The 23,512-nt window shown below is 41.3% G+C and overlaps 3 protein-coding genes across 3 annotated transcripts in view; 1 reads left to right on the top strand and 2 right to left on the bottom strand.

The window, feature by feature from the left end:
* Positions 1–83: 83 nt before the first annotated feature.
* Positions 84–5,462, bottom strand: ccdc78 (coiled-coil domain containing 78). Its single transcript, XM_063893851.1, has 14 exons — positions 5,031–5,462; positions 4,662–4,790; positions 4,488–4,574; positions 4,051–4,415; positions 3,581–3,614; positions 3,368–3,456; positions 3,035–3,113; positions 2,806–2,931; positions 2,518–2,714; positions 2,031–2,205; positions 1,173–1,216; positions 1,016–1,082; positions 810–910; positions 84–723 (listed from the first exon to the last, which is right to left on the bottom strand). Exons 1-14 carry the CDS (start codon positions 5,091–5,093, stop codon positions 636–638), a joined length of 1,644 nt encoding a protein of 547 aa, XP_063749921.1. The 5' UTR covers positions 5,094–5,462; the 3' UTR covers positions 84–635.
* A 584-nt stretch (positions 5,463–6,046) lies between these two features.
* The window catches only part of ift140 (intraflagellar transport 140 homolog (Chlamydomonas)), a 24,833-nt gene continuing 7,367 nt past the window's right edge, over positions 6,047–23,512 (bottom strand). The window contains exons 18-30 of the mRNA XM_063893943.1: positions 23,187–23,407; positions 11,567–11,744; positions 11,144–11,334; positions 10,939–11,034; positions 10,706–10,838; positions 10,025–10,168; positions 9,729–9,857; positions 8,650–8,832; positions 8,355–8,558; positions 7,816–8,028; positions 7,306–7,472; positions 7,071–7,212; positions 6,047–6,938 (exon numbers count right to left, since the gene is read on the bottom strand). Of these exons, the coding sequence (XP_063750013.1) occupies positions 6,759–6,938; positions 7,071–7,212; positions 7,306–7,472; positions 7,816–8,028; positions 8,355–8,558; positions 8,650–8,832; positions 9,729–9,857; positions 10,025–10,168; positions 10,706–10,838; positions 10,939–11,034; positions 11,144–11,334; positions 11,567–11,744; positions 23,187–23,407 (2,181 nt within the window). The 3' untranslated portion in view covers positions 6,047–6,758. The remainder of the gene's footprint in view (positions 6,939–7,070; positions 7,213–7,305; positions 7,473–7,815; positions 8,029–8,354; positions 8,559–8,649; positions 8,833–9,728; positions 9,858–10,024; positions 10,169–10,705; positions 10,839–10,938; positions 11,035–11,143; positions 11,335–11,566; positions 11,745–23,186; positions 23,408–23,512) is intronic.
* tmem204 (transmembrane protein 204) lies at positions 12,618–20,330 on the top strand. Its single transcript, XM_063893981.1, has 3 exons — positions 12,618–13,730; positions 14,396–14,551; positions 19,091–20,330. Exons 1-3 carry the CDS (start codon positions 13,451–13,453, stop codon positions 19,333–19,335), a joined length of 681 nt encoding a protein of 226 aa, XP_063750051.1. The 5' UTR covers positions 12,618–13,450; the 3' UTR covers positions 19,336–20,330.

Genomic DNA, 23,512 nt, shown 5'->3' with positions numbered 1-23,512 from the left:
AGGAAACCCAGCTACTGAAACACACCGTAAAAAAATGCAGACCCTTTCACTGTTAAAGGGATTTAAAGGGAATAGATGCCTATTCACACCGAGGTTATAAATATGAACCCTCATTCTGGAAAAAGCCCGTCTTGTTTGCTCCATAGTTCTCAGCGCGGCATTGAAGGGAAAGTATTCACAGGCGTGTATGTGTCTGGGTAACATGTAATGACATTATTCTCACCAGGGTGACCCCTCATTGTCACCGCGCTTTCTTCTCCCGAGCTCGTGAAATTGACATAAGCTTTACAAACATTCCACGCATTTTTTTCTCAAGGCCGGATTTCTTTGGAGGCCTTTCATAGAGAAAAAAAGCACCAGAATGAGCAGCTCCCCCTAGTGATGGTGTCAACACACACACACCATACATGCTCTCTCTGGTCCAAACACGGGATTCTGTTAGCTTGATTAATTACATCCTCGGAAAAAAGGATTAAAAGTGTTTTGATTTGAAGAAAACCAGATTATAAATCACTGGTTTGTGTATGATTTCCCTTAAGATGTACGTTTATCAAGTTCTGCATGAGGTTCAACTTCAAAGAGAAGTAACTTTTGGTTATATGTCAAAATATTTTCAGATTGTGTGTCCAGTTTTCTTAGTGAAGAGTTGTATTAGCACTCTGGGAACGCCCGGCCTCCTGTATGTCGTGCAGTCTGCAGAGCTGTGAGATTTCTCCCTTATACCTGCAGGCAGTGGTGAAGCTCAATATAACGCTCTTCCAGAAGTGAACATTTTACAAAAAAAATGACACACTGCTTGACTTTCTGACCTGCCCAGGTGATTGTCAATATAGTCCTGCAACTCTGACACCTGCGCCACAGCAACTGTAACCCTGGTGATGAGAAGAGCGCGTTCCTTTTCAAAGCTTACCTGTAGAAAGAAAGGAAATCAAATCACCTGCATCATGGAAAAGAGTTCATTCCAAACAAAAGGGAGGTTATAAAATACTTTAAGGGGTGAGAGAGTTTTGTTTACCAGCATAGAGTCTGAGATCTCCTTCAGCTGCTTCCTTAAGTCCGACCAGGATTCCTTGCATGCCAATCTGATGAAGTTACATTTTTCCTACGTTTTTATGACATGTTCCACAGCTGAGCACATTTGTCATTTGGTTAAATGCAAAAGTGACACTCACTGGTGATGGCTCGAATTCTGATCGGGCATTTTGAGGGCAGCCACCTGCATCAGAAACATGGTGAAGGTATGGAATCAACAAGAACACAGTAAAGTATATAAAAAGATGACGTAATGCAAGATAAGATTTGAAAAATGTGTGAATCTGAGCTCTAATATCTTACTCCTGAATATTGAAAATTGTAATGCTTATTTGAAAGTAATTTAATGACATTTTAAGAACTTTTTTCTCCATGAAAGGCATATCTGAACACGATAAAGAAGTTTGGGATATCAGCTTACCTGTAATCGGTTTCTTGCCAAGAGTGAGAGGAAAAGAACAATGACATCTCTTATATTTGTTTGATGCATATGAAGCTGAAAGTACAATAATCCTCTTCCGTTGGCTCTAAAGCTTAGTGTTTAACAGATATTAAAACAACTTTATGGGATATCACAGATTTTTAATATTATAGATTTCTTGGCTGGGTGTACAGACTTCCTTGAACCCCTGGAAGTCGCTGCTCTTCAATGCAAATTTCCCAAAAATGCAAACGGTTTCCTTCAAAACACATCTAGAATAAACATTGAGTGCAGTGGATGCTCCGACAGTCACTGTGACAACCACCCGGTTAGGATTTAATGACCCATCCATCAGTGCTTTGACATGAACTGCAGTCCTCCTCTGAGGCACTGAACTTTTTTGTTGTCGTAGGACAGAAACTTTATTGTTCAGTTCATCGGCCAAAAACAAACAATGTGCTTTATCTGGAAAGTATAGACACACACAAGGATCCCCGCAGACCAAATACAAGCATTCATCAGACAAAACAAAAGCAGATCAACCCACTTCAAAGCAGTCATGTTTCTTTAGAGCTACCTGTTCCCGGGCCGTCTGCAGCTGAGCCTCCAGCCTCGCCTTGTCCTGACGGAGCTGCTGGAGCTCCTGCTCCATTTCATCTCTGAGCTCAGAGGGCTCCAGGCTGAAGTGGGCTTCTGGAGGACCGGGGTCAAGACTGCTTTCTGGTTGGGCCAAGATCTGCTCCCTCTGAACCCTGAAGATCACAATGTTGCAATGTGGCTGGTTACTCATTATGGATTAACTTGGAAGGTGCTACTTAGGGCAGTGATTGGACTCCATCTCTTCTAGTTTACAAAGCTAAATCAGTGCAGTGACCGTTAAGCACTCTCAAAATCGTACTTCGTCTTTAAAATTAGACTCTATAATCGCTCTTTTTATCTTTTAATAAAGGAAAATCACAACCTGTATTTATGCATCTTGTTATAAAGGGTCAAAAGAGGTAAATGCTTAAAAAGCAAGATATAAAATACTCTTTTTCCGTATCCAAACGAACAGTAAATCACACCTGTATGCAATCAGGAGAGCATGATGGGTCTTGGTGATCTTCTGAAGTCTCTTCTTATAGGAGCGAGCAGCGGAGGCCAGCTGTTCCTCCCTCGCTCTGTAAGAGGAACGCACATCCTGGAGCATGCTGTCAACGTGTGACCTCAACTTTGAAGCCTTTGGTGGGTTTTTACCTTTTCCTAGTCCGTCGATATACTCCTAAAATAGAAAAACATGTAAATGGATGTTATGTTAAGGCATTAAGTCCAGTAATACTTGCAAACATACTTGTCTAAGGACTAAAACTCACAGCTAAGTCTTGTAAGTAGCACACAAGTCTTGAGCGGTATTCCTCATTTAGCTCTTTCACTTGAAGCTGCAGCTTTGAGTTTTCCTCTTCCGCCTCCTTTACTTGGCTCTGAGAGCACATCAGGGCCTTTCGTAGAAATAACAACCAGTAAACATTCATTGAAAGGGTGGTAAACAGGGATCATATCTATAATCATTTGAGAAATGTTCTAGAATCAGTGCACGCTCACAGCACTCTGCTCAGACAGTTCCTGCTGATGGTTACGGATCGCTTTCTTGTCCTCCTGATGCTCTTTACCCATTTCAACCCTGATGACCAAACACAGGCTTAACAACAAGAGAGCAGCAAACCAAAATTCACAGACAGCCACATCATAGGGTCATTGCAAAGAGACCACATCACACACATAGCAAATAAACCCACAGCACAGGACACAAATCCAAGAGGGATGGGATGAACAAACAGCCTGAGACTGGTTTGGCTGTTTGATGACTGGAAATGTAAAGATAATGATGTCTAATCTGAATTGAACTTGTGCTATCAAATGACATCATCCACTCACACTTTCTCCTCCAGTTTCTTCTGTTGATCCTCGTAGCTGTTTTTCATTTTCTCCAGCATTTCTTTGATCTCATCTTGGTTTCCAAGAAGCTTTGCGGGAGCATATAAATGAATAGGCAAAGCAGGTTATTAGTTTACTGATGCCTGGAAAACATTTGTGGTGGAAACTGTTTTTTCCAGGAATGAGGTATTTGTTTTGTATGAAAGTACTTACAGATTTTTCCATAGATGTTTGCTCCTTGTCAAAGCTGCCACATTCTCAAGCTGTTAATAAAGTGATGTTTCCAGTTGGAATAACCAATGGCAAGGATAACATTTGAAATTGAAGAATACCTACATCGCAAAATATTATTTTCTTTAAGTGAAAAGAAAAAATATATTTTATTCAGCTGATCTTTTTCCCAATGTCTTGCACGACCAAGGCTTTCTCTGTGAGTAAAGCATCGAAACTGATGGCATAAATATTCTTGGAAAATATTAGTATTATTTATCCAAAAGGTAGAATCAATCACATTGCATATTTTATAGAAATGTAACAATGTGAAGCAACATGTCCTGCTTATGTTGGAGTCCAGGCTAAACAACATTTTCTTCAGGATAGCAGGTTGGGATTAACATAGGAAATAAAAGTGCTTTTACTCATGATATTTTCATCTGAAGAGCAGTGAAGACTTATGAACATACTGTCTCACCTTGACTTTGTTATGTGACATGCTGCTGATCAAGACCCGCACCCGGTCCAGCTCACTGTGCAGCCCCTGGGTGGTGGTCTCCACACTCTGCTGCTGCTCCTCGAGCTGCCTGCGGAGGGCGTCCTGGGCCTGGGCCAGAGCCAGCAGCTCAGCACTCAGCTTCTCACTTTGGACCTGCTCTTTATCGTGGGCGTCAGCCAGAGCCCGGTAACTCTTCTTCAGGGCAGTGTACTCCTCTGTCAGGTCTTGGCCACTCTTCTCTCCCACTTTTAGACAAGCCTCAGCAGACTGGAGTGCCCTGGATAGGTTGTCTCGCTCCATCTCAAGCTCTGTTATTTCACTGGCTTGATTCAATAGCTAAGAAGTGGAAATACAGTGCATCACAGTGTCAGTGATTCTAAGGTAAATACATTCTTCTTCAAGCCTCACCTTGTTTTTCAGATCAAACTTTTCCTCTTCAAACTGCTCTCTCATTTTGTTTGTCTGGATTTTCTCCTCCACAAGCTCCTTAGATATCTGGAAGATGGGAATACAATTTATTCTGTTTCTAAAATGAACACCTACATTGAACCCGCACTTATTGTAAAGACTCATGAACTCTACCTTGAGTTTGTCCTCCTCACTTTGGATCAGCCTGCAGGACAGATCTGTGTTGGAGCTGGCCAGGTAGCCCAGTCTGCCCTCCAGGTAGCCCACTTTGGTGAAAAGGCGTTCATTTCTATCTCGCAGCTGCTGCTAAGAACAGAAACACTTTTCTACAATAACATGAAAATGGAACAATATCCACATGTGATTTCCAGTGTTTCCAGAGTATTTCAGCTACATATCAAGGACAACTAGCATTTTAGCATAGCACCACCTGATTTTGTGGCCTATGTCCAGTTCACCCATTAAACCAAACTAGCTTACTCTAGTATGCAGCTTCCTAGACAAAATTGGCCTGAAACAACTCAGTGTAGTGTTTGTACTTACATTTTCTTCAGTTAAAGCCTGAAGTCGCTCATTTGAAGTTGTTTGCTTGTCCTGTTTTTCCATCTGTATTCACTATTAACGGCTAATTGAGCTAACTTACTCTCTGTATCCACCAACAATAAGTTGCCATGGCCTCAACAACACACAACACTGTTTTTGAGACAGTTTTGTTGCCTATGTTTATATTTTACGACACGAAATATCACCATAACTTCCCCTGTAGAAATTACACTTGAAATATAAATCAATTTCCAGTGTATTTTACTTTCACTAACTTCAAAATGTGGATGCAAGCGCCCTGACGCAGAGTTATCTAACGGTACTTTCCCCAGTATTTTACCACAACAAAAAGAATGTAAAGGAACCTTAAACAGCTTCATTAAAGTATGAAATATGTGATAACGTAATTTATTATTTCAGCCCGAACAAGAACAAGACCTGTCCTCTATAAAGTATTTGAGCCACTGCTTCAGAAACACAGCGGCTGGAATTTGGTAGATGTCATTGCAGCGCCATCTTGTGCCCACTGTTAGAAACGCATCACATTGGGAGTGACGTACCAATATATCACTGTGAGGGGTTTTTATTTAAAAACGTGGTATATTTTGACCTGGGAGTTACAGTTTTACATGTATTTTCTTTTCTAGAGATTTCAATAGTGAAAGTGTAGAGGTAAAAACTATCTGTATATTTCTTATTTTTTGCTATGCTTCATATTGTGTTATATTTTGCTGCGGTAACGAAAACATTTCCCAATTTGGGATAACTAAAGTATTTCTAATTCTGATCAAATTAGTATTGCTTTATTCCATGTTGCTTCTTTTTTCCTAGTATTGTGCTGGTTAACTTTCACGCTCACTATGACACATACACGGTAAAATGTTTGCAGGAAAAAACGTTCTATTCAGCCTGCTTCACCCTAACCTGAATGAGTGCAATTTCATTCGTATAAAGTATTTTATTAAAGTAACAGAGCAATGCATTTGAATGTTTAACACATTGTTTCATATGTGCTAAGTATAATGTGTTGCAAGTTATCAAAAATAGTTGAAAAAAGCTTTACAGACATATGCCACTGAGAAAATACTTACAAATAATGCATTGATTTAACAAATCATATAAACATAAAACCACATAATCAGAACCAGGGTTAAAACTTGAGAAAACCGACCTTCAATGAAAAAATTAGATATAAAATCATCCTGTTATTATAACTTATGCAGCTGTAAAATGAAGGATTCCAGGATTGAAAGTCGACTGGATTTTCACAGATAATAGTCTTTAAGGATTGCTTGTGTTTAACATTTTGTATAATAATATGAACATTTGGTAGAATTTGGTATATCTTGGGTATATCTTGTTCTATCTATGTTAACATGAGAATGAATAAATCAAAGCTTTACAATTATAGCCTCTAGTGTTGATGCCTTCACCTTGTCCTCAGTCACACTGGGACATTTCAGTCACACCGTATTGCAGGTCAGAATATTGTTTGAGGTAGAAGACATTCTCTCAGGTCAGCTCTCTTGAGGAGTGTGGAAGTGTTATTAATAACCTCAAGTGCTCTTGGTGTAGCGTCCAACTACACAGTTGTTCCCGGTCTGAGACTCTTACATATTCATGCGCTTGAACATGCAGACTCTTCATACACATGAATACAGAATCCAAAAATATGAAAAAATATATTATATTGTTTTTACAAAATAGAAAACTATCAGTGAGACCTATTTAAGACACACTTAAATCCTCCTCCACTTCATCGTCCTCCTTCGCAATGGGTCTGTTGTCACCACGGTCCATGAGTACACCCATCTCTTTCTGCAGGGACTCCAGGCTGGCAGGGCTAATGTAGTACCTGACGTTCTGCGAGGGCAAAAGCCTCTGGAGCTCCTCCAGCTTACGGTAGGCCTGGAGAAGAAACATGGAAAGAGGAGTTTTTAGAGTGAGAAACCATTAATCTATAAAGATGGCTTTTTTTTTTCACAGGTTGCTACCAAACTGTCATCTCACTTAATAAAAAAGCTAGAAAAATAGAGTTACCATTTGGAAGTTGCCTTGCTGACAGTTGTGTTCCACCAGGAAACCGTATGCATCCCCAATCCTGACAGCAGGGTCCAACTCAGGTTCCTCCAGCAGCGCTTCACACAATTGCACCGCCTCACCAGGATCCTCCACATACAACCTGCAGACAAAGGACCAAACTCAGATTAAGATCACACCCACACAAATAACTTACTGAGATACAAAAGAGAACAAATATGAGTTGCGTTCTTACAATCGTGCGTGGACAAACTTCTTGATGAGTGTGATTCTGTGCTGCAGGTCAGCCAGTCTCACTTCCTGCTGTCCCGCTGAAGGGTCCTTTGCTTTTGAGACGCACTTGAAGGCCTCAGTAAGAGCATCAAGAGCCTTTTCATAGTTCTGGTAATCATCAATCTCAACCTTAATGATGATGAACAAGAGGAAACTTGTTAAGTAAGTATTTAAAATGAAATATTAGCCTCAGAGCAACGTTAAATTATAAAATCGCACTTTTACTAAAGACCCAGATTTTATTTTATCATTGCAACAAAAATGTACATATAATTATTGTCATGGGTAGAATTTCTTTGTTAAAACCTACTAACTCAATGTTCTAAGGTAACATTTTCCCTGCAGTACTTGCTTGTTGTTATTTAAGAACACTGAACTGAACAGCCTTTTTCTAAAATGCTAATTGTTAATTCACAACAAGTTCATTAAAACACCATAAAACGGGTGGATATCTCTATAGGTATATCTCTACCTGAGCGCAGGCTTCATAGAAGCCAGCCAGCAGGTCCGGTGCCCTGCCTTTGGTGTAGAAACCAATGATTGTCTTCAAGATCTCCGGATTTTTCCGCCAGTCCAGAGACTGGAGGTAGTTGGCTGCCATGATGAAAAGGTCCTTCTGACGACAAACGTTGGCGAAGAATATTATTTTCTCTGTGTCGCCCGACTTGAGAAGTGCCCTCATTGCCTGTTTAAAAAAAATACAATCAAACATTATTAATGTTAAAGAGAAAGGTTTGGATGTTTTGAATTTAGTGCTTAATCTTGCAGTCAGACAACTACAATCTTTTTAACTCGCAGAACACAGCAGTTGCTGCTCTACAGCTGACCAATAGTTTGTATGTTAGACCCACAACTTCTGTGTTTTGCAAAATTTAAACGATAGTTTTTTGTGATGGAGTCTGGTGGCTTTTTTCAGAACGGATACAATTATTCCTCTCAACCAAAAACCTACAAATATGTTGTACGCTTGCAGAGAATCTCTATAGTGTTTCCTTCACACCACAGGGTTACCTTGAGCTTGTTGCCCGCCTGTGTGTATTTCTTGGTGGCCAGGTGGTAATTCCCCTGGCGCATGCAGCAGTCCGCTATCCTCTCCAGCAGCTCCTTTCGAGCCTCTTCAGACAAATCTTTAGAGTCGGTGACAGTCATTCTCTCTGCCAGCTCCTCTGTGATGGTCAGGCTCTGGGTCACACACAGCTCCAGGGCTTGATGGTACTTTGGTCACACAAAAGAAAAGACATATAAGAGCACACACATATAAACTGATGTTTCCATGTGTAGAAGATGATGTGTAACAAACAGCCACCTTCTTTGCTGCTACCAGTAACTCCACAGCCTTCTCATACTGGGAATGTGTGATGAAGAAGTCAGAGCAGCGGGCCAGGAGGGCGGGGTCAGAGTACTCGTTCAGATCCTCAGCGATCAGCTGGAGTGCAGAAAACTGCTGGGTGGCAAAGGCCAACTCCAGAGCTTTGGACACATAACCAGCCTGCAGGGGAGGAATTACAAGAAGAACATTGTGATGTTACAAAGGCTTTTTAAACCATCAACATTGTTAATTTCATGGGGAGACACTGTAGGGTTAACACTTTTATTAACAAATATAAATATAAAATTCAATATACATTCAGGCAAGAGTTTTTAATATACCACATTGTCTGAAATGTTATGTAGAAATATGCAAATTAGGCAGTATCTTATTAAATATGCACTTCTTTTAACTTTATTTACAGAACAGAATATGATCATTGGATGAAGCCAGGTTCCTCTGTTAATTTAATCAGAGTTAAAGGATTTTATAAAAGGAATATAAAAAAAACAGTAATCAAAATATCTATTTCTGCCACATTTTTAGGAATAAAATGATATTTAAATCAGGCTTTGAATAATTAATGCACAGACCTCTAGGTGAAATAATTCAGACAGTGGAGATTTCTGGCTCAAAATATAAATATAATATATGCTTTTTAACACAACCAAAAACATTTGTAGGTGTGAATAAGGTAAACATCTTCAACTGATACAAATCACCATGAAACCTCCCAAGTTAGTTACGTACATTAACACAATTATCGTTTGCATTACAAGTTTTCTGAAATTGTATGTTTAAATGTGCAAATTATGCTTTATCTTTTACTAACTTTAAATTAATCTGGGAGAAATATGCTGACAAAATTAGAGAGACTGTTGTGAATTAAGTAGCACAATGTGTATTTGGTATATATATTTTTCCATTAATCTGAAAGTAATATATCCCAAACTGAAAAAAGACCCACCAAATGAAAAATATACGCCCCGATACTGCTCCCTGGTGGAACGACTTAGAATGCATCAACCTGAACGTGACCGCTGTCATTCAAAAAAAATTGAACGTTCGTTTCAAACCTTGTGGTAGAGTGCCACCGCTCGGTCCATGTGGGTTTCTTTCTCCTCGTAGTAGCAAGCCGCCTCCATCATGTCCTCCGCGTTACTGAGCAGAGCCAAATTCATCAGCTGGTCATCCAGACCATTCTCCTGTTTACACACGATACACACGTCAACAACCAACCAAGAGAAAGACAGGAAACACACTACGAACAATGATTGAAAAAACATGCTTGAGAAATATAGAATATACAGCGTTGCTACCAATAAGAGGTCTTACCCAAAAATGGGGAGACAACTGTACAGTGGAACTTTACCTTACAGAGTCGTATGGCGTTGTTGTAGGCCTGGGCTCGTGTGTAGAAGTGCACGGCCTGTTTGATGTCTTCATGGCCCTCGTAGTGTCTGGCCAGGTGGTAGGACGCTGCCCTGTCCCCTGTGTCATTGGCTATCTCAGATGCCTTGTGTAATAAATAAATGCTTTAGAAATGATGAACTATTGTCTAAAGATAAAGTTTTTCAACTTGCGTGTTTATGTTTGAATACATGAATTGCATTGTTTTTATTTTGAGACATTTATTGATATTTAACAAGGCAAAAAAGGTAAGTAAATGGACATCAATTTTGAATAAATAATGACACTGAAATCATTTTATTTCTTGGCAGCTTTTCAGGAACGGTGAAGAAATTCCTCTTTTTATCTTGAATATCATGGCTATAGGTCTCTGCTTTTTCCTATTCAATGTTGTTGTCTCTGAGTAAATACTGTATGTAATTTCATGTCCTGCATGTGCCATTTCTTAAAACCTTTTTAATTATGGTGCAAATAAACTACACTCATCTATATGCTGCTCGCTATATCAATATTATTACTGTTTGTAATGACAATTCAATCACAAAATAATGAACATCTATACTTGAAAAACAACTAGTTTAATTATTTATTTGAATAAAGTATTATAAATGTGACAAGACACTTCATTACAAACTTGGGTCACCTTCTGAATGTTGCCCATGTAGCAGTGGACTCGAACCAGGGAGAGGTAATCCTGGGCTCTTTCATAGAAACGCAGCGCTGAGTCCATGTCTGACTGGCTCTCCAGGTACTGAGCCCACCACTTGTAGATGTTCCTGAAGGGAAAACATACAGTGTTTGCATAACATGTGAAAATCACAGGACATACTCTTCAGCTGAAAAGCTTTTTACTCTCAAGAGAAGCTCTGGACTTACTTGTCTTTCATTTTGTTAACATAGAGCTCTAGAGAGGACGTGTCATCCTGGAGCATTCTGGGAACTTCGACCCTGTGTGTGTCTGATTTCTCATAACTGTAACAAAAAGTTTGGCAGTCACACTTTGTTTTCATTGTAAATTTGACCACACATTTAAAATAAAAACTGTATCCCTGACACAAAACCACATCAGATCCTGTCTTACTATGTGAGGGCCATCGTCTTATGGCCTATAGACTCCAGGTATTTGGCGTGGTTGTAGTAGGTGGTGCGCAGATGGATGCGATCTTGGCTCTCTGCTGTTTCCAAAGCCTGCTTCCATTGGCCAGAAGCCTGGTAGAAATTGTTCAGCAGGTCATAGCGCTGACAGCACTTGTACAACTTTTCGGCATCTTCCTATTGGCGGACAGGAAGAGATGATGGAAAGATAAGTGGTTTTGGTGCGGAAAAGTCCCGGGTGTGGTGCCATGCTTAGGCCTAAAAAGAGGACGTGTTAATTGTAGCTAAAGGATGTGGTTTAAGGTAGTCCATAAATAGGCAACAGAAACACAACAACAACAACAACAACAACAGAAGCCACTCTTTCATCCTGGTTGTACATTTATACTTTAATACTTGGACATCTTACCAGCATGCCGAGCTGAATGGCTAACATAGCCACTTGTGCTTCTGGCTCAGGCTCCGTCTCCACCTCTCTCAGTGCTTTAGCTGCCCTGGCATTTCCCATATTCCCAAGGCACACGCGTGCCACATCAAGTCGGCGTGTTTTCACACACATCCGTGCCATGTTTTCCCATACTGCTTCACTACGGGGAGAACAGAAATGGATCGAAATGAAGGGAAATGTGTAGATCACTGCATTGGCATTGTATAATTTGACAGTTATGCACGTGTTCACAGATTAGTTTTATATTTGAAGAACCAAACCCTCAGTATGAATGGAAAAACTGTGTCCTGAAAATGTACCTGTGCTCTCACTAGTGTAGTATTATTTCAACATGTATCACGAATATAAGAAAGGATCACCAAAGACTTTTTGCACACAAACATGGAGATACTAAAATGTGTGCAGGATTTCCACACAAAGCAAGAGGTGTCTTTCCTTTATTTCCTTTTGTCTTGCTGACGTAAATCAACCCCCTTTTCTTTTTGCTTCAACTCCAAATGTCAGATTCCACAGCCATCTGGTCTCTATTTGCGTCCACCTCCCTCCTCCTAGCTTTAGCTGATACAGATGTGGGCTGTTTATTAAAGTTAGGCAACAGGAAATACCCCAAATCTTTAGGGGCCCTGCTATAAGCGGGGCAGAATGGAGGCCAAGTGGAGAAAAAAAGAAAGCAAGAGCAGCGTCTGTTAGCCCAAGTTTTACTCTATATGGTCAAAGAAAACCAAGCCTGAAAATAAAGCGGGAGATACTTTAAAACTCTGAGAAAAACAGAGTTGGCTGCACACTGGGCGGCAAGATCTAGAGAGCCAGAAAAGGAAAGACAAGAGAAGGAACAGGTCTACATTTGGCCCCTCTTCCCATCCTCTTTTCCTCTCAGGAAACACATCCTGTTGCTGGCTGAGTGTGGCGGCCAATGTGTTTGTTGCACACGAGAGAGAGGACTTTTAGCGAACGCCCCCTGGGCTCCAGACAAAAGAATACACAACAGTGACGTCTAAGAGGGGGTCTTTTGGACATTCTCTCACACAAACACACTGACACACACACAAACACACACACGCATTTAAAGTGATCATGAAGGAGGAAGCTGCCTGTTTAAAGCTTGCTACGGTTGCAGACTGATGTCTCGGACTATGAGGAACGGCAACTCCCCCACTTTTCAACTGTGACCTCAAGGATTTACAGAGAACTAGTGAGTGAGGAAGAGAGAGAAAGACAGAAAAAAGCAAAAGGAGGAGGGTTTAAGGAATTCTGGTTCAAGTCAGGCAGTGGGGGCTCTTCTAGTGGAGAGACAATCTGGGTATGCCTCAGTAAAGCCACTGACAAGTCGGCTCCGAGCATCTGTACTCTTCTGAAGGAAAAGTGAAGTCGCTGAAAGGGAAAAAAGATCTACTGCCTGCACAGAGAAGCCAGCTGCACACACAGAAGACCAAACAGTGCAATAGGAAACGCACCGAAGAAGGGAAAGAAGCAAAGAGATCCAAGAGTCAAGCTGCAGCCAGTCGGAGCCACGGGAATGGACCTAGGTGCCAGTTGGATTAACCCCCGCGTACCCGCCGTGCTGTCTGAGGAGGAGGGCTGAGGATCTGCTTCGACGTCAACCAACTCCTGAATGAGGATGAATGGAGATGTTCTTTAGCTAAGCCTCAAGACAAGACTCTTGCCAATTGTGTGAGCAAGGACAACACTCGCTGACAGCTGGAGCAGGAGGTGGAGGTCGTGGCGGAGGAGGAGAGGACTGCTGGTGCTTCTGCCCCAGAGGAGAGGCAAGAAAGCGGGCAGGACACCGCGGAGGATCAGGAGGGACTCGAGGGAGAGGGAGAGGTGGCGGGTGCCGGGCGCCGCATGGCCGTGCAGAGGCTGGTGGCGGCAGCCGTGGCGGTAGCCCTGCTGTCCCTGGTGCTAAATAATGTTGCAGCCTTCACCCCCAGCTGGGTGCTGCAGGCCCTGGAGGACGGGCGCAAGCGCAGTGTGGGACTCTGGAGGATGTGCCCGACCGGAGGAGAAAAGGGCCGAGATGATCTGCAGCCTGCAAGAAGAAGCCAGGGGACGTGGAGGCAGTGCGAAGGCCTGGGATGGGGCTCTGAATATTCAGGCTACCAGGAGTCCCGCAGCACAGTCAAATGTAAGTTTTTTCAAGATAGTTTGGATTTAAAGTTCAACAGGACTAATCTCTTTCTCAACACGGTTGACACGTTGATCGGTCAATCCAAGATGAGACAGGTCTCAACAGCAACAAATGCAGAACTAGGTTTTTCTTTTCTTCATATTAGTAGTGACTTTTGTGTCACTATGAGAAATAATTTACACAACAGATCAACTTGTCATGTTCACCATCCATAAGTGCTTTGCTTTAGTTCATGTCAGTCTGATGTATTACTGTAAACAGAAACACATGTCCACAAGCCAACAATGTAAAGTATGTAGAATGTTTTTCAAGCCAAATGAATCATTTTGTTTCAGCAATTTCCTGAAATGCTGAAACCCTATCTGTTTGAGTGTTCAGGCAGAGTCTGTGTTGTGATTATTAACTAAATTAAGCTCCATTGAGAAATGTTCATTCAAGGAAAAACGTCTGGGGAGGCATTTACCGGGCACAATGGGCGGCACTGCCTACTAACGTCAGACAAAGACAGGCCTCACCATTCATGATAAAAAATGTTTGATTCAAAAAGGCATGCGTCCCCCCTCGAAACTCAAGACCTTATATTTTTGTCCTGCGTAATCCAATCCATGCATTCGGATTAACGAGCAAAGACAATGACACAGCTCTTCTTCTTGTCCCTCAAGTGCAGTTTGACATGATGCGGGCATGTAACCTGATGGCGACGGTGGCCCTGACGGTCGGTCAGCTGATATTCCTGCTGGGCCTGATGGAGCTGCCCTTCATCACGCAGGAATCCCAGTGGTGGGAGGAGGCCATCGCTGCACTCTTCCAGCTAGCCAGTGAGTACCAGCGTTACTGCAGCTCCGTTATGTAGCAGAAAGACAAGCGGAGAAGCCATTTCTCCTGATCTAGATGCTAAGGTATTCTTCTATCCTGCAAGCTATGCACATAATAATCTAGATGAGGAAGGGGCAAAGTTCACATGTTCTCTGGTAGAGTGCCAGAGAGAGGTGATAAAATCACAGGGGGGGGGGCTAGACTGGCTGACTCTCAAAGATCAGGTTGTGCGGCCAAATACTACAGAAAGACACTGTTTGGAAAAAATCTGACTCAAGCAAAAGGAAGGTAGCTTTCTCCTATTAAGCAAAATTAGTAGAAATAACGTAATATTGGGGCTGGAATACATTTTTTAAAATCAAAATCCAGAAAAAAATAGATAATGTGGGTCAAATGTGACAATCGTGAACTTAATATAAAATTTGTGTAATACGATCCATCATTGTTTTCCTTTAAAACGACAAATATATGAATAACCAATAATATATGAACCTCCACGAAGGTCAAACCCTATCTTGCAATGTTATCGCAATTAAAAAATAATTGGCGTGTCGGCCCAGCGAACCACATCCACTCAGTATTTCATTGGCCCATGCTACAAACTTCCACCAGGTTTCATGACAATTGTGCCATTAAATCTCCCATAATCCTGTTGACCAATAGGAAAACAAACCAACACATCGAAAAAACCGTCAACATACCTCTTTGGCAGAGGGATCAACAGACCAGCTAAAATAGGAAAGAAGAAGATAGGAGAAACTAGAAAAAGGCCATCCTGGTGATTAATTAGTACAAAGGGACATAATTTAGCGCAGTCATGGTGACAACCCCCCCCCCCCCCCCCCACCCTTCCTCCACAACCATCCTTCCCACTGCGCCACACAAAGAGCTGGCTGTACCAGAGCTCGTGCTGAGGAAGTGTGTTGTTTTGTGTTCGGTGGACCCTCAGCCGGTTGGTATCATTGTGGCAGAGCGGCATGAAGGGGTTTACTCGGGGTCTAAATTTAGTCCTAGTCCAGAGTCCATGGGCCAGAGCTGCAGCGAGCCGGGGAGCGACTGTTGGGCGCCAGGATATCCCTGCTCAGGACGAGGAAATGTCTGTGACTACCTGTTATGCAAACCCCCGAGCTGAAGAAGGAAAAAGAGGGGAGGGGGAATGCACGGGAAAGACACTTTCGACAGGGACTGTATGTTTGTGTGTGCACTGGCAGGAGGGATTTTGTGCATGCAGGTCTGTGTATGTGTGTGTGTGTTTTGGGAGAGAATTGTCCAACAGCAGGGTGGGAATTGACTCTATCTAGATAAGCTGGCCTGGCTTTTATGTCTCTGTTTACTAAATGTCCAACAAATCTCCTCTTTATTGTGAGTGTCTTCGGCAGACCTTGTCTCAGGAAGGAGGGCTTTTATCCGAAGACCTTGGCAGAGGATTGAGACCCACCCAGCATTACAGTATTTTCCAATATTAGACACCAGCAGCAGCCAGACATCAGTCACCAGGAACTCATCTCACCAAAGCATCATTAACAAAGACAATGGCCAAATAAACATAAATCATTAACACCAACATGGGTGGTGTACTTTATAGCTCTTTTGATCATACGGTCGGAATCATGACTTCATCATAAGACTTTGTTCACACATGTTGGCTTCCGGGACAAGGAACAGTACCACACCTATTTACCTGACCTCTAAAAATAGGGACTCTCTGTTAAAATGGCACCTTTTATTTTTACTCGTTAACCATGTGTGGTAAAAAAACAAAAGCTGCAGAGGCATCAGATGACATGTATCTTTGCGAATGGGATGCTTCCAACTTAAAACATTTTAGGGAAATGATTTATTCAACATAAAACAAGACTAAAGAAATCTATTTTTGGGGGTAAAATGGCCTTTTAGGGTGAAGAAGAATTTGATTTTGGATCTATATCTGAAAAAATTAGAGGATTATTGAAATTGAAATAATAATCAACAGCTATTTTGATAACTGACCAATTTTTCTAGCTAAAAGAGTCAACACGAAAACAACTGGATCTGAAATAATGACTGCGTAGACGATAAGTTATTGGATATCATGAATATCACATTTTCATGGTATGTAAATCCAATAGATTTCAGGGCCTTTCACTCAAAAAAAGTCAACCTGATGCTGGTGCTAGATTGGGCAAATATTTGGTGTGTGGGACTGTTGGTTGGACAAACATGATCTAAGGATTTAGGAAATTAAATGTGGTGCGAAACAATGAACAAATGGATAGATAGAATCAAATAATCAATAATATATGTTACTTAGTGGACTTCAAACTTGATTGTAAAGGATGCTAGATTTACTAAAGGGCCCTGATTTTCCTACAGTTTCTTTTAACCCATCAGTAATCCATTCCCCATTCCTGATTTGGACCCCCCCCCCCCCCCACGGAGTCAGTGAATGGGCTTCAGCTCTGACTGAATGGAGATGTTTTCACCCATCACTTTCTTTCTCAGGAATGTTTTCATTTTCAGACGTGCCAAAATGCTCAGCTATTGCAAGCAGGCTGAGGAACAACAATATCCAATTCCATTCATTGATATCTCAGCGTAGTTGGCAGGTCCCGGCTGAAAGCACAATATTGGTCGCTTCAGCCCGAGGGGGTGTGGGGGGTGGGGGGGGACTCTGGAATGTGTTTTCTGAATGGACGAAGCTCTAACATGTCAAAAGTCAACACTGCAGGTCATTTCCCTCTGAGACACACATTAACATTTCTCTTGGTTTTAACGAATTCCAACTGCGGCGGTCAACTTCCCATAAATCTGTGGAGGAGATTCCTGCTCATAAGGGAGTGATAATGTTTATGCAAGACATCCAGGAAGGGTATTCACTCACTGTACCTTTTGAGTAAATAAACCTACCAACCAAGAAATGAATTTCCAAGACCCGGCCTTAAGATAAGACTCGACAGATCATGTCAAACTTCTAGCAAATATATTAGCCTCCAAGCTTAGGGTGTGGAGAAGAGGGAAGGAAGGAAGGATGGAAAGGGGAAGAAGGGGAAGGAAGTTTGGGAGATAAGTCCGTGCCAAAAAAGAGTTTCACACAGCCCAGGCTGACTGGAACCTGGACAGGAGATTATTCATTTTTCTTGGATAAGGAGCCAGACAGGTTAAACATGAATAGATTGAGACACGCAATGATACACAGACACAATTATTCACATCCTCATTTAAAACAATGACAGCCACCTCAACTTAGAGGTAGAGAAAGACATACACATGCATTCCCCCCATGGTTCCTATTGAGTGGTTCAGGAAATTGACTGATTCATATCCTAAAGGACCAACATCCACATTTCCAGTGATTATTTTTAGTCCCTGTATTTATATATCTCTGTGCATGGGGCAAGATTCAGACATTGTTAGACTATTTCAAGGCTCCAGAACACTTCCAAGGAATACCAGAGTAGCATTGGTCATTGTGGGCTTTTCATACACATCTCTAAAGAAGGAGGAAAGGTGTGGGCTTTGAATGACTTTCCACTTTAGATCATAAAGTATAGAACAAAGGAACAGCATGGAATTGAAGGTTTTTTACCTTTGCATACAAACAGGAGTTCCTCATCGCGTGAGTCACTGTTATTAAAGAAACCAGGAGATAAAACGTCTCAAAGGCTTTTCCGCTCATAAATTCACGCTCTGATATTTTTATGCTACTCAGAGCTTTGATCTCCACATCTCAGAAGTCGTTCCTCGGGGGAAGCAGGTTCCTAAATTCAAAGACCCCACACAGAGCTCCCGCTGAACCGTGAATGCAAGGTTAAGGGATGGAAATCTCTTTATGAAAATATGGAGTTTCTCAAAGAGGCTCACATTCCTCTGTTCGAAATGATACTACAGGGGAATAGGGTTTAAAAAATACTTACGAGTTATCACCACAAAACTTTCTGAGTGGTTTATTTACATTATTACAAAACGTTTTCGTATAACAAGTTATGTGGAATTGCATGTTTGAATATGCAAATGAGGCTCATTCAAATGCTCATTTTATGTGAATTAAGGAGAAATCTACAGAAGCAAATAGACAAAGTAATTAAAGTAAGCAATATTATGTGTATTTATTTTAATTTTAAGTTTTCTTAATACTAAAGAAGATACTGTGAAAGTAAAACTCTCGACAATTGCAGGAAAAAAAAGTTGTTTCCAACAGTGTCTTTCCCTAAAGTGTGGCTTTCTGAATATGGGAGAGATAACTAACTACAGACTGCAAAATACAAAGTTGTGAAAGGAAATATTCTTCACGGCGTTTTCTATTTGCTCTGCCTCAAGAACATTGTTTTGTTGGTGGTTCAAAGGTAACCCGAGATTTGCAAAACTGGTGTATTATGGTTGATTTTTGGCTTAGGATTTGCAAATCTTTGGTGACCTTCAACAGGATCCACTTTCTTTTTCAGTGACCAGTTTTTAGCCACACAAGCAGCCAAACCTTCAGAAAATATATTTAACTTCCCTTTCTTCGTCCAATGAGTGCTTTTCCGCTGACTGAAGCCTTTTGTCTTGGTCTTCCTTTTCAGGTTTTGTGCTGGTGATTGGACTCGTGACCTTCTACAGGATCGGGCCGTACACACAGCTGTCGTACTCCTGCTACCTGGATATAGCCGCTTGCCTGCTGGCCACGTTGGCTGCGGCGATGCTCATCTGGAACATTTTACATCGCCGCGATGACTGCCTCGCTCCCCGAGTTATAATCATCAGCCGCTCACTTGCTTCACCTTTCCACCCGCGCCTGGACAATGACTACGTGGAGTCGCCTTGTTGAACCATGTGAAAATAAGGGGGATAGACTACACCGACTACACTGTGCTCACCTTTCACTACAGCTAGGAGCCTCCAAAGGGACTCTCCAGAGAAGAGGACTTTCCTGTTATTCTACAACAGCTGGACGATCATTAACCTGCCATTTTTAAGCTCTATATTTCACAACTATCAGACATTTTTGCTGCTTGGTGCACAAAAGTCATAGTTTTAAATCAAGTCATTGCCCTAAACTTCCAGACATAGTCTAAACTGTATGACGTTTCATTTAGTTGTGCTTGGGTGAGCTCATTGGTAGCTAAACAAGGAATTTGGATGAGGACTGTGTTGAAACATCCTGCTTATGAAAGATCAAGCTGGAACTTGACCTGTTATTTGTGGACTTAAATGGCCTCCTGCACAGCTATGAATTGGAAATGATGAAATATATTAGAAATGCAATAACAGAATACCTCGTAATTGTTTATGATATGTTGCAAGTAGGTTAAGTAACGAAGTAAAAACGAGAAGAGTCTATAACGTTTTAAAGCAGCCAATGAGAGGTGATATTTTAATCAAATGAACACAGATGTCATTAACTCGTAAAATAAATACAAAATAGAATAAATAGATATATGTCCTGCCAATGAATGTATCTTAATTGGATTGTCAAAGCAGTATTTCATTTATTAATGGTATTAATGGTGTGTTTGGGCAATGCATTTCGAAATGACAAACGGATTGAAATACAATTTTCATTTCCATACGAAACTCTGCTTGCTTGTGGTACATATTGTGTAATTAAATTAATATAATATAGTTGTATAAAAAAGCAGTGTCGTCATTACTAGTATTATTATTATTATTATTATTATTATTATTATTATTATTATTATTGTGACCATATTATACTTCTGAAAATAACTCCAGGCTCTCTATGGGTTCTCCACAACGCCAAACATAGTGGCACTCTCAGATAATGAAAATATTATATCGATTCAATAAATGTACTGCCAAATATTCAAAGACACTGGTTGTTGTTTTTGTTGTTGTTGCTGCTGTTTTGGTGTCGAGCACCACACCTGACAAATGGACAACACAGAACTTCAATTATTTGAAATTGAAAAATGACAAAGATATAATGCGTAAGTTCAAACTTAATGAAGAGACTAAGATCTATGACATTCTTAATTTAAGGGTCACTTACAATTACTTTTGCTGAGCTTTTTATAGACGTTTTCTTTATCATCAAGACGTTTGTGTTATTTTTGTCTTGGGGTAATTTGCATAATGTTGGGGATATCTGTAGACATTTCTGGCTTCTCTTGATTACAACAGAACTAGATATTACTCGACTTGTTGTGTTCGAAGCCAAAACAACACATGTAAAGTATAAGAAAAGATCGTAAATAGCACAACAGGTAAGAGTAAGATAATATATAATTATGTTCCGGGTGAAATGGCTCTTTAAGACATGGACTGTCAGCATGAGAAAAAGCACTAAATATACTGTATATTGTTTAAGTGGTCATTTTAAATTCTAATAATTAAAAGAAAACAGACCCAAACCTGCTGGCAAAGACGACACTTACACTTCTATCCTATGAAGATACTATAAATATCTACATTTTATAAACTATAATTTTGCTTCAGGAAACGTAAAAGCTTAAAGGGCCATATTATGCTCATGTTCACTTCCATATTTGTATTTTGATCCTCTCCTGGGACATGTCTCCATGCTTAAATGTTCAGAAAGCTCTTTATTTTTCCCATCCTGCCTGTGCTGCAGCACCTCTTTTCACCCTCTGTCTGAAACCAGAGTCCAGTCTGCTCTGATTGGTCAAACGCTTAGAGATGTCCCGCCCCTTAGCCTATCACGTACAATTTGTTGGAGCGCTAGCCAATAGAGGCGCGGGTGTAACATAGTGTTGTCACTGTGATCCAGAAGTAAACAAAAGAGTCCAATGGAGGCGTTTCAGGCAGGGAAGGGGGCAGAAGATCCCTCTGGAGACCATTTACATATAAAAACTATATAACACACTACAGGAAAGCGAAAACCCCCCAAAGCATACTAGGGCCCCTTTAATCGAAGAACGAAGGACTAACAACGAAGAAGAAATGTTGTGAATGACATTCTTCCCTGTGATAGATGGCATACAGTGAGAGCATGGGGTTCACATGTACAGCGGGTTATGATGAATAACATCATCCATCAGTCTGTGCCCCCCCCTGAACACTTCCTTGGGTGATTTTGTTCCTGGTGGAGAGGGGGAGTTCTGCTTTTAAATAGCCAATGCGGTGTCAAAAAGACATTAAGAGAAGTCTTGCACTCATTGTGGGGGCTGATAACCCTGCAGCATGTCACCTAAAGTCAAGGACAACATGAATGAGAGGAAGTAGCTCAGTCTGGACGGAATAAAGACATTCCAACCTGTATCTGCTGCGGGACACAAGGGACTTTCATACTTTAAATATTTGTTTTGGACGAGGAGGATTATAAATGTCATTTCTACTTCATTCAGGACATCCAGGGATGAGCGAAGCGCTGTGTCACAGATTAAATATGCTCTCTGTATTAGAACCTGTATCAGTTCAAAGATCACGGGGACAAGTCCCAGAAGGTACAGGTTACTGTTGCAGGAAATACATATTCCTGTGGGTGGAGATATGCGGGAATCAAACACAATGTCGAAAAAAAAAAGCAGTAAAAATAGCCATCAATGAGGAACTTAGTAAAGCTGTCATCATGCCTATTAAACGCTTTGGAATATCCGGCAAGCGGGATATGCTATGTTCCTATTTGTTTGTTTTGAGTACGAAATGAACGTTACGGCAGAATTTAGACCGAGTGCCCTGAATCACGTATTCTGCTGAAGATGATATCAGATCTCTGCTGAAATCACGTAAACGTCAGCCCAACACACACACACGCACGAACATACACACACACACGAACAGACGTGCACATCCTTTTAGTGACTTGATTCAATGTTTGCGAGAATGCAGAGGGCACTCCTTTTGTACCAAACTGGTAGGGAGACCTAGTGTGTGTGTGTGTGTGTTTGTGTTGTGTGTGTTTACGAAAGTACATCCCCTCCGCACTAACAGAAACAGTCGCCCACACACTGAAGAGTTCCTTCCCTAAGCAGAGACACAGAAAAAGCCCTTAATCAGGTCCTGTGTTTAAAATAATATTTAATTCCCTTACACACACAAATAAAAGTTATGCTGTGATCGGATCGGATTGTATTAATGCATCAATGTACGATACACACGAAGAAAAATGCAGCTTTCTATATTCAATATTTATATATATTTTTTATATTGGATTTTGCATTTACATGATTTCAAATCTTCCACGTTTTCCCAAAACAGAAGAAGTGGGTTAGCATTTATTTTCTTTTTCTCACCTGTGAAGTGCCTGTTTCTTAATATTACTTAAGGATAACAACAAAAAAAACGTTAAAGAAAAATAGGTAGCACGACGTATCTGTGTTTTCTTGGAATCTTACCCTCTCCCTCGGCTCCGTATTTGTTTATTTTTACCCACAATGACCCTCATTGGCACGTTTTCCTCCTTGTCCACCTCGAAAGACATAGGTGCTGAACGAATTAAGGGGTGAGGCAAAGCAAGAGGCGGCAAATCCCTACTCTCCATATAAGTCAAAAGCAATTATTTCTCCCACTGCAAACCATTGTGGAGCATTGTGAGCGTAGTCAAGGCCGTAGCAACAATGCCATCCCTGTGGCCTTTATTTAGCCTCTGAGCTTCTGTGAAAAGGAAGGCTGGGAGAAGTGTTGACAGCGATCAAACAGAGGCATGCCATCCTGCACGTCTCCTCTTTCTGAGCTGTAATGATGGTATAAATGCCTTACCTCTTGATGAGCTTTATAGACTTGAAGGCTTCGTCCATGTCTCCGATGGTCAGGTAGAAGCTGAAGTTGAGCATGGCGTCGCGGGTTGCCTTCTCACAGTTCTCCAGGCCCACAAAGTCTCTGAGAGCTCGCCTGGACACCATAGCGGGGAGCTGGCTCTTCTGTGGAGGAGCGGCTTCTGTGGCTGAGATCTCTGCGGACCCGGGATCTTTCTCACCGTGCTGACGAGGGGTAGACGAGGTAGGAAAATAGGTGTTTAGATATGAATCGCAGCTAGTTAACGAATGCAAAATGTGAGGTAGGATCAAGTGGCCTCATTCACCAAG

The sequence above is a fragment of the Eleginops maclovinus genome, chromosome 10, assembly GCF_036324505.1.
Source record: "Eleginops maclovinus isolate JMC-PN-2008 ecotype Puerto Natales chromosome 10, JC_Emac_rtc_rv5, whole genome shotgun sequence".
In the NCBI taxonomy this organism is placed as follows: Eukaryota; Metazoa; Chordata; class Actinopteri; order Perciformes; family Eleginopidae; genus Eleginops; species Eleginops maclovinus.
This window is presented reverse-complemented; position numbering and strand designations above follow the sequence as displayed.

Excerpts from the sequence above, each read along its gene's own strand:
- ccdc78 (XM_063893851.1), bottom strand. The coding sequence starts at position 5,093 with ATGGAAAAACAGGACAAGCAAACAACTTCAAATGAGCGACTTCAGGCT. Across the intron at positions 4,791-5,030 it reads AGGCTTTAACTGAAGAAAAT|CAGCTGCGAGATAGAAATGA; the intron begins GTAAGTACAAAC and ends TGTTCTTAGCAG. Across the intron at positions 3,615-4,050 it reads AACAAAGTCAAGGTGAGACA|CTTTGACAAGGAGCAAACAT; the intron begins GTATGTTCATAA and ends AGAATGTGGCAG.
- tmem204 (XM_063893981.1), top strand. The coding sequence starts at position 13,451 with ATGGCCGTGCAGAGGCTGGTGGCGGCAGCCGTGGCGGTAGCCCTGCTG. Across the intron at positions 13,731-14,395 it reads GTCCCGCAGCACAGTCAAAT|TGCAGTTTGACATGATGCGG; the intron begins GTAAGTTTTTTC and ends TTGTCCCTCAAG. Across the intron at positions 14,552-19,090 it reads TGCACTCTTCCAGCTAGCCA|GTTTTGTGCTGGTGATTGGA; the intron begins GTGAGTACCAGC and ends CTTCCTTTTCAG.